Source organism: Tribolium madens, unplaced genomic scaffold (assembly GCF_015345945.1).
Source record: "Tribolium madens isolate multiple individuals breed KSU strain unplaced genomic scaffold, Tmad_KSU_1.1 Scaffold_97;HRSCAF=244;Tcas5.2_LG3a, whole genome shotgun sequence".
Taxonomy (NCBI): domain Eukaryota; kingdom Metazoa; phylum Arthropoda; class Insecta; order Coleoptera; family Tenebrionidae; genus Tribolium; species Tribolium madens.
The window spans coordinates 6,324,854-6,335,640 of record NW_025401069.1 but is presented as its reverse complement, the minus strand read 5'-3'; the positions used below and the strand labels follow the sequence as shown (position 1 = coordinate 6,335,640).

The 10,787-nt window shown below is 29.7% G+C and overlaps 2 protein-coding genes across 2 annotated transcripts in view; both read left to right on the top strand.

Moving 5' to 3' along the window:
• The first annotated feature begins 1,034 nt into the window (after nt 1-1,034).
• On the top strand, nt 1,035-1,730 carry LOC123014793 (cyclin-dependent kinase inhibitor 1C-like). The gene is made up of 2 exons (XM_044414071.1): nt 1,035-1,189; nt 1,251-1,730. The coding sequence occupies exons 1-2, from the start codon at nt 1,175-1,177 to the stop codon at nt 1,635-1,637; spliced, it is 402 nt and encodes a 133-aa protein (XP_044270006.1). The 5' UTR covers nt 1,035-1,174; the 3' UTR covers nt 1,638-1,730.
• Nucleotides 1,731-9,687: 7,957 nt separating this feature from the next.
• Nucleotides 9,688-10,787, top strand: part of LOC123014833 (cuticle protein-like) — a 6,898-nt gene continuing 5,798 nt past the window's right edge. The window contains exons 1-2 of the mRNA XM_044414116.1: nt 9,688-9,785; nt 9,838-10,129. Coding sequence (XP_044270051.1) covers nt 9,774-9,785; nt 9,838-10,129 — 304 coding nt within the window. The 5' untranslated portion in view covers nt 9,688-9,773. The remainder of the gene's footprint in view (nt 9,786-9,837; nt 10,130-10,787) is intronic.

Sequence of the window (10,787 nt, the reverse complement as noted above, 5' to 3'; positions counted from 1 at the left end):
ATTTCATAAAAATAGTTATTTTTTTATAAATTATAATAACGTCGTCAGTTAATTGAGAATTAAAATATTCGAATCAAGTTGTTGTTGTTGCTAAATTTATTAAAACCAACCATTACCGAAATAAAATTACAATTTATAAAGTTCTAGTTTTGTTTATAATACATTTTCATACTGTTTTACGAACAATAATATCAGAAAATTGACAAAAAAATTAAAATTTGCAAGATGATTAAGTTGTCGTTATTCGCTAATATTAACCCTATACAGTAGGCCCCGGATTGAGTTTACAAGAGGAAAAAAAATTATCTTTGATTTTACACCAAAACTGCAAAGGAAAAAAAGTTTTGGCTTTACTTGAAACCAACAAATCTGTAATTAAAACTTCATTATTCTAACTTAGTAGAAAGAAAAGTTCATTTTTCTCTCGATTTTGGACTTCTTTCTTTCTCTGCTTTTTAAGTCCTATTACATTGGCGGTTTTATTATTTTGACAATGATGTCACTTTGACAAATGAGTTTACGTAAGTTATAACAAAAATGTTTGTGAAAAACATAATTTTAATAAACAGCAACTCAAAGGAACAGCTTTAAGGTAAAAACCAAAGTCATTTTTAACAAGAACTATCATTATTTAATTAATAAATTAATTGTCAAAGTGACATATAGTTGTCAAATAATTAAAACCGCCAATGTGATAAGACTTAAAAAGCAGAGAAAATTTATTTTAAGTCCAAAATCAAAAGAAAAACTTTTCTTTCTACTGAGTTAGAAAAATGAAGTTTTAATTACAGATTAATTACAAAAACTTTTTTCCTTTGCAGTTTTGGCGTAAAATCAAAGATAAAACATTTTTTTCCTTTTGTAAACTCAATCCGGGGACATACTGTATATAAATATTAAAAAGTATATTTTCTCTTGAATATATATGATTTTCCCAATTTTGTCAGAAGTGAGAAACAATTCCTTACATTCATTAAGTATCTATCTTAATAGTTACATAAATAAAATTTGGGATAGGTAGGTCACGTCCAAACTATCGATTGATTTCGATTTCACTTTACTTCCTTTAATGACGAAACAATAGAAGATGTTCTTATGCGTATATATAGCCACCAACCAAAGTAAATTTATCAGTAGATCACTTATCTAAAGACGATAAACAACAAAATTTACAATGAATTACATAAACGTAAGTTCAAAAATCTATCATAAATAAAAATTTAAAAAACTTAAAATTATGTCAATTCCAGATCCTTACAACTTGTCTATTACTCCAAGTATCATTTATAACGGGATCGCAATTCCTGCCATCGGTCGAAGCACCTGTTGCATTTCGACAATTCCTTCCACCAAGCGTCTTCCCATATGCAAGTAGCGTCGCTACAGGAATTTTACCAGCACCTGGAGTGTTAGCTCCAACTCTATATTCGGCACCACTTGTTCCAAATGTAGCACCTGCCGTTGCTCGTGCTGTAGTTCCTCCTCCATTTGGATTTACAGGCCCACTTCTTCCGGCTCCTGCTGGACTGCAAGCTAGGTCAATTCATGCGGTGGCTCCTGCTGCATTTCCTGCAGCAGCACCGGCTGCTTATCCAGGAGTTGCACCCGCTGTCGCACCAGTTGCGTTTGCCAGGTGATAAAGCGATGCTTTATAGGTACTAAAAATATTGTACGTAATTTTATATGAAACCTACTTTTCCACAATAAAAATATACTTACCTAATATAAAAGTAACTTTTTAATATCCCAAATAAATGTCTAACAGATTTAAACATTAAGTGTAAACAATTCTAACAGTGGGACTTTTATACAGAACAAATTGTCAACAAAAATATAACAAGCAAGTTTCGATAAGTACTTTTCCACAATAAACATATACTTAATATAAAAGTAATTTTTAAATATCCCAAATAAATGTTTAAGAGATTTAAACATTAAGTGTAAACAATTCTAAGAGTGGGACTTTTATACAAAACAAATTGTCAACAAAAATATAACAAGCAAGTTTCGACAAGTACTTTTTAAAGTTATATAGCACGAATACAAAAGTAGGTACAAAGGTACACAATGAATGCTGATTTTTAGGAAAAATTTTTTGAGTACAAAGTGAATTAAACTATGTGACGGAATAAGTAAAAATTATAACCCTTTGGGCAGTTTTAACACCCATTCGTTGCTTGTCAGGATTCAAACCTTTCCTCGCAAAATAATGAATAATGAAAAATATAAATAGTTTTAAGTTTTAAATGTCCCCAACTAAAAATTTCGACATTTGATCTTTAAATTTGTTTAGGCGTATAAAGCTGGAATGTTGTATTTTTTTCTTTTTTCAATTTTGGGAGAAAACAATTAAAAACGCACTATTTTAGGGAGAGTGGCTCACTTATACAGTATGACGAAAAAAAGGCGCCCGTGTTAACCCACACGTTATAAGTGATCTTTTATTAAAGACGAATTCGCAGACCAAAATTGGATTTGTGCTCTTATCAGTAAGATATAGACTTTCCTTTTTAGAAAAGGAAATAATAAATAAATAATTAACAGTTTTAAAATAGTTTCATTGTTAAAGTCTAGATTTTGATACAGTTGACGGTGTTCTTAAAAAAAATGTGTAAAAAGTCTATTGAAATAAACTTTATTGAAGATGTTAGGATACCATTTCTTGGCTTAAAAGAAAATTTATCAATGTTGCAACATTGCAAATATCCTAGGATACAGAAAATGTCCAAGTAATATTCAATTATTGGAAACGGTAGCAACAAAAAAATCAATTTTCAATGTTGTTTGTTCCGTGAAATTTAAACGAATAAAGCCAAAAAGTCAAAGATTAAAAAAATTAATTGAAATCATTAGATACCTTTTGGTCGTATCGTATAAGAATAATAAAATTATGTGGACTTTAAAGTTTTTTATTTTATGCGGGTGACAATATCTGTCAGTACTGGTTTCCTAGATACCTGAGTGAAATAGTTTTTTAGTAAAAGAAAATTGTGCAATATTGCCGCATTGTGCTGTTAGACAAACTGTTTGAATTTTAAAAAGAATCTATTTAGACTATTTTATGATGGTCATAATGTTTCAATAAAAAAGGACGCGCCTGTTTCAATCGTGGGCTCCTTTTTTTCATCACCCTGTATAGTCTTTTTTAATTCATGTTCATAGGAAACTCTTGTCTTAGAATTGAATATTGACCTTATTATGGTATCTAATAAATAGTTGCTTTTAAAACACATTCATGGCAATTAAAGAAATTTTGCGTTACAACGTGATTTTTATTGAGAAATTCAGATAGAAGATAATAGCCTTGACCATTTACCGACCATGACAATAACCACTAACTCAAACATTGTATGTATTTTATAAATAAGTTAAGAGCCTAACACAAATTCAAACACTTTGTAGAATTAGGTGATTATCTATATACAGTATGTCCTTGTTAAGTTAACAAGAAAAAAATTATCTGTAGTTTTACGCCAAAACATTTTTGCTTAACTTAAAACGAGCAAATCCGTATTAAATATTTGGAAAAAATAGATAAACTTTATTTGCTAGTAGTGGTTTATCGGTCTTATTTTAATAATTTTATTTTTAAGCTTTAAAAATAATTAGCAATTATTATGCTATTATTTTAATATAATTACTATCTACAAATACTATAATTATAATATGTAAATTTTTAACAAGCTCAAGTTTTGTAATTTTTGAAACCTAGTTTTGCAACTTAATCAGTAATCACTAATTAATTTAACCATAGTTCTAAACAACATAGATTGTTTCAAGATTTTTTCATATCTCCTGACAATAAACATTTGTAGATATAGACAACAATATAATTTTTCTTTTACAAACCTCACATTAATTAAACTCAGTATTTTTTAAAAATAAATGGTTATTTAATCTTAAATATTAACACTGATCTGTTCGTTCACATTAGATAGGTTGGTAGGATTGTAGATAGAAATTTATTTAGACTTTTATTATTTGTAAGCACAGTTTCGTTTATTCTAGTGTTCCCGCAAGTAGAGTTCGAAAACACGTTCAGAGTTTTAGATTGGCTTTATTTGTTCTGATTTGATCTGTTCTGTGAAAACTGGCAAATTGATTTATCAGATCTTATTTATACAAGTATATTTCAATCTTTTAACTGGGTTAGATGAAACCGGATTATCAAGATTAATTATGTCAAGATATATTTATCACATTTGTCATTGCTTAGATAAATTAACACGTTATTGTCTCATTAAGTTTTTTTATGAAACAGTCATTGTTGCCCTATTTTATATAATTTCAAGTAATTTTAGAAATATGTGGCAATGAAAACGTAATTATTACATATAATCAATATGTTTTTAACCAATACTGGTCTTGAATCAGCCTTGAAAATCTTATTTATTAGGTTACCAAAATGGAATATACATCTAAAAATAATAATTAAGAAGATTCGAATTTTTTGATCATTGAAACATAGGACATAATCATAAATTACGTTTTTAGCTTTGGTGAATGTTTTTAGCCTTGCATGTTTAAAATTCAATATTTAAAAAAAAACATTTTACTTTTCTACACTTGTAGAAACAGATACTTTAATGGAAACCAAGAACTGTGAATTTGTACCAGAAAAAATAAAATGCTCTACAAACATTTCCTTTGCAAAAGTTATAGTGAAGTATTGTGTAGGTAATATCTTATGTCATTAGGACACAACAAATTCTCTTCACGTAGGTATACTAATTCCTAGAGCGTTACTTGAGTTACCTACGGTAGGTGTGTCCGTCACGGTCAGCTGGTGCACTTCGTGAAAGTAGAACAAGTGCACTTAGAATTAAATTAAATATACCAAATCTGTCTACCTTTATAGGTGATATATCTGATGTGACGTAACATTGTTACCGGTGTGCGGACATAGCGGACACTGCGAAATTTGCATTCGAGACTTTGTCTTGCATCTGAAACTATAGCCGAATTCACTTTCTACAAAGTTGTATAATTTTTCAAGTGCAATGCATAAAATGTTAAAAATATTTTGCAACAGTTAAAACGAGTAAAACGTTACATTTTTTATTAATAAATAAATGAAAATGAATAATAAATAATAAGAATTAACACAAAATTAAAAGACTTTTTTTTAGATGATTGATTTTTTATTTGTTTTCTGTTTTTAAAGTAGAACTTTTTGGACTTCTTAAATAATTTGTGGCAACGTAGGCATTTACTACCTAGCTTCTGTCAACAACGTTATAGAAATATTCTTCAAATATTTTTTTTTCATTTCACAGAGATGAAGAGTTCTTCTTTAGTTACATCAAACACATACCTATATTATTTAAACGCAATGAAAAATAATGGTTTATCTATAACATTTTCCATAAGCTGTAATAGTTGTTCGACATTTTGAGACAGTCTGTACATTTAAAATGACTGCTAGTGACCACAATTTAGAGAAGTTGTAGAAAATAATCTGCTTTAACAAAGCTAAATTTGTACATTGCTGTAATAATATATGTTTAACTTTTTTGTACTAATTATTGTCACAACAATAAAAACACAAATTCAACAAATCTAAAAGATGTTGTCCTTGCTACACTTATATCCACAATTTAGCCAAGAAAAAAAATGAGAGTTCTTATTATTGGAGGTTGTTTATTCTTAATACCCATGACTCAGTAACACAAAATGAGAACTTGTTAATGGTTGTTGCAATTTAATGAAATGAAAAATCTATTGACTCGAGGACTCTTAACGCTAGGTACATATTATAACACATAATTGGTTTGTTTTATTTGAAATGTGGCTCTAGTTCAAGAAAATATGAATAATGTACATTTCTTATTTGATAATTAGTTGGGTAGAGATTTATTCTAGAAAATCCATAACATTGAAAATGTATAAGTTTGTAGTAAAGGTTATATTATTAATGTTATGCATGCATACAAACCACTAAATAATAGTGTACAAACGTCTGGTTAAAGATAATAATTATTATAGATTGCTTAATGTTTAGAATATTGTATTTAGTTGAATGAAATTAGCACTGCCAATATACAGGATAGGTGTTAGAATAAATTGTGCAAGGTTAAATAACATATTGAAGCAATTATTAACTACATGAATATACTATGTGCGTTATTCCAACATCTAAGTATGTAATTGTAAAATTGAGCAAAACTTAAATAATAATATTAAATAATATTATTATTAAATAATAATAATGATGTTTTCAGCGTTTTTATTTGTAAGGTCGTATAATTTTCAATTTCAAATATAAGCTTATCAACTGAAAGCTCTCGATCTTGTAGCGAGAAAAGCCAACTCCTATTATCATAGCACTTCTTTCAAACTGTTTAAATTGGATACAAAGAGAATAAACGTCTTTCTGTTAGTTTCTTTGTGTGTACTTAATTAAATAGAGGCTGGTGACCAAGGACCAAGGGTGTGTAATCCGTTCATAATTTTTTTGCTATTTGATATATTATGACATCCCGTTTTCAACATCTGTTTGATCTACTTTTTTACATAATTAGTTTCTACGTAGAAAAATATGGAAATTTGTATGAACTATTATACACTGTGTCAATTTTAAAACTTGCAATCGGCAATTTCTCTCAACTGAAAAAGTAATTAAATCAAAACCGTTTTGGTCGTTTCTAGGGCGAATTAAAATGACATGATAAGTGACAAACTTCCACCCACCCTTGAATATAATTAAAAAAATGAAAATTCAACGTCTTCATTTTTGAATAACTGGAAAAATGGCTGTACCAAATAAGTTGTTGAATGACATTTTTGAAAAGCCCTTGTTACAGGCTTTTCCCCTTAAAAACCATCGAAACGGTTTTGAGTGATTCTCAATAACTTTTTTAGTTCTAGAGATACTGCCGATTGCAAGTTTTAAAATTGACACCCTGTATGTCTGTGTCTCTTTCTTGCTTTCATTAAAAAATCGACACATTTACATCAGTCGGCTATGAATATTTTCTGGCAAATTTGTAAAAGAAAAACTTAAAATAGTTTGTACTTTTAGCAACTAGTCGACTTTTAGTTCAAGCATGCAGACACTCTACAGGGTGTGCCAACACACAAAAAGTTGAATCTCTTTTTTAATAAAAGACCCTATATTTGTTTTCACGTATCGATAGCATTTTTCCCAAGCATTTCAACGATTTGGGGTTTGTATACAGGCTGTTCCGTCTAAACCCCACTTTAGAAGTATTGGAAGTTGGAATAATTGTATTTATTTGAAAATTGGTACATAGCCATAAACCTATTAAATGAAAATATTTTCAAGATGGCGGCACTTCCGGTTATACCGGAAGTCGGTCTCAACTTTCTTATTTTAAATGGAAAGGTATATTTTTTACTGCGTTTTTGGATTAATCGGGTTATTTTAAGGGAGTTTTTATCAGCTTTCCCTATACCTAAATTTAGCCGTTTTTGAAATATTTGGAGTTTTTCAAAAATTTTTGGATTTGCACCTTCCACTTTAAAAACCGGTAACTCTGCAATTTTTTAAGATTTTAAATTCGTTTTTTTAGCGTTTGAAAGAGAAAGCTTAGATCCTTTTTCTGGTGTTTTCAAATTTAAAAAAAAAATAGCATATCCCAAAATTTTAAGGTTACTTTTGTAATAATTCAAATACTCATAACTTAATTTTTTCAAATAAAATACCCCAATTTGTATTTTACTAAATAGAAGAGAATTTAATTGTGCATTGATCTGTATTAACATTCCCTATACCTAAATTTAATAATTTTCAAGTTATGGACTTTTTTTAATGCTACAGAAAATTTATTACTAGCCATACCCGTTTTCACATAGTGAAAAATGTCAAAATTGTTTCTCAGTAAACGTCGACAGTGACTTATTATTTGCCAAATAGTGCCAAAATATGGAGAATCAAAGTTATGCGAACTTAATTATTATTGATAGGTTCCACCATGCAATCATTATTTAAAGCTATCAAGTGAGAAAAGTTTATTTTTGTTTAATGAATGATATCATAATTTTGTTACACTCTCCATAAATACAAAATAAATTAATTAAATCTAAGTTTGAGTAGCTTTGACTCTCCATATTTTGGCACTATTTGTCAAATAATAAGTCACTGTCGACATTTATTGAGAAACAATTTTGACATTTTTTATTCCCATAGCAACTATACGAAAACGAATGTGGCTAATATCAGATTTTCGACAGTCTCAACAATAAGTCACCATAACTTAAAAATTATTAAATTTAGGTGTAGGGAATGTTAATACAGATCGATGCAGAATTAAATTCTCCTTCATTTAGTATAATAAAAATTGGGGTATTTCATTTGAAAAAATTGAGTTATGGGTATTTGAATTATTACAAAAGTAACCTTAAAATTTTACGTTTTGTTATTTTTTTTTTTCAAAATTTGAAAACACCGAAAGAAAGATCTAAACTTTCTCTATCAAACGCCAAAAAACGAATTCAAAATTTTAAAAAATAGCAGAGTTACCGGTTTTTAAAGTGGAAGGTGCAAATCCAAAAATTTTTGAAAAACTCCAAATATTTCAAARACGRCTAAATTTAGKTATAGRGAAAGCKRATGAAAATKCCCTTAAAATAACCCRATTAATCCAAAAACGCAGTAAAAAATATACCTTTCCATTTAAAATAAGAATGTTGAGACCGACTTCCGGTATAAGCGGAAGTGCCGCCATCTTGAAAATATTTTCATTTAAGAGGACTTAATGGTTTATGGCTATATACCAATTTTCAAATAAATACGATTATTGCAACTCCCAATACTTCTAATGTGGGATTTAGACGGAACACCCTGTAGTTCATTTGAAATATTTATCGAAATTTTCAAAAAAGGTTTTTTTATAATAGTTCCACTATTCTTTTATGTAGAAACTAATGTAAAAATATAAGTGTTCTATTTAAAAAATATAACTTTGGTTTACCACCCCGTATACCTCTGTGTATAATAAAAATATTTTTAAAATGTGCTCCTTAAGTGGATCTACCTCATGTTGAAAACGGCATGTCAATATAAAAACATGAAAATGTTTATGTGTTTTCCTACTTTAAGATTCGACATTTTATTTGCTACATTTCTTACTTATTAAATGTATTAGTAATAGGTCAAAAACGTGCTGAATTTAGCTAAAGCATTGGTAAGACTGTCGTTTACAAACCCAATGAAGCGTTACAATGAATGCAGTATTTGTATCGAAAAATTCCGAACAAGTTTTACGATAAAACACATGCATAGAAAGCGTTCCGGACCATTTTTCGCAAATCCTTATAATCATATCTCTTGTTACACAAACCACTATACAATTGCTCAATTGAGATCAGTATGTATATGTTGAAAGGATTTTCAAAATTGCGTGAGATTTTTTATGTCGAAATTAAATCAGTACTGTTAACACCTTCGAAAAGCAGTTCATTATCACGTGTTTTTCAACAAATTTCGTCATTTTAAAAATCATTCTCATAAGAGTCATTTTAATCGCCAAACTTGGGGGTTTGCGGTTCCACATTTTTTGTAATTTTACACCGCCTTCCAAACCAATCTATTATCGCTCACTATTGTGTAATTGCTTTAAAGCCAACTAACAATATAGACTACGCAACTGTTCTGGAGCAGATACTATCATATTTACTATTTTCGTTTGAAAATAATGAAAGGGGCCCTTGCCCTAGATCAGGGGTACAGTGGGGCGGCTTGTTATAAAACACACTCAAGCTCGCAGACAAACCAGTCAAAGTCTAGTGCCTAACGCAACTAAACAAACAAAATGTTCAAATTTGTAAGTGATGAGTGACTAATTCGATGTGGATAATTTGCTGTTGTTATTGTAGGTAGTCCTCGCTATGGCCGTCTGCGCCGCCAACGCTGGCATCATTGGCCACGGTGCCGTTGTGGCCCCTTTAGCTGTTGCCCATGCCCCTGTAGCTGTAGCTCATGCCCCCGTCGCCACCTCATACCAAAACTCTAACCAAATTAGCGTCCACCCAGCTCCAGTAGTTGCCACCCATGCTGTTGCCGCCCCAGTTGCTGTAGCCCATGCTCCCATTGCCGTAGCTCACGCCCCCGTTGCCTACGGAATCGGACATGGTCTTGGACTTGGACTTGGCCATGGTCTTCTTCATTAGGGGCCAACGGTGAAGAGATGAGCAACGTTTTATCTATAGGAACATGTAAATTTTTATTTATTTCTTTGGAAATTTTTCGGAAATAAACGATCCATTACAAATATTGTGTTTTAATTTGTGTTTGCATAAGAAATAAATTATTTTATATTTTCATGGCTTTGACATTTTTCAAGTTTTAATTAGTTGTCTAATTACAAATTTGATAAAACAAGAAAATAAATTTGATCGCAGATTGTAGCAATTTTAATTAAAAAAGCTTTCTGAAATTATCTAGTCATTTAATTTTATTAAACATTTTTCATTACGTCGTGGCAGTTAGGATAAGAAAGAAACTAGGCAGAAATTAATTTGATATTTTAAATAGTTGTAATGTAACTGAAGAATGTAATAAATGCATTAATAAAACGTATAAGATGTATACAAATTATTTTAATAAGAACTGAGAAAACTATGTAATATAATAGTAACAGTTCGTTGAATAAGTAAATAAAATCAAAGGAGTTATACACGTGGTTTTGAAAAAAAAAGGAAAGATTTTCTGCTCCAAAACTTATAATTCTCAATTAATTTGCTATGAACAAAAACACGATTAGCCCGTCACACCAAACTTTTATTTTAATAGCACAACGCGTTTCAACCACAAAGTGGTCATCCTC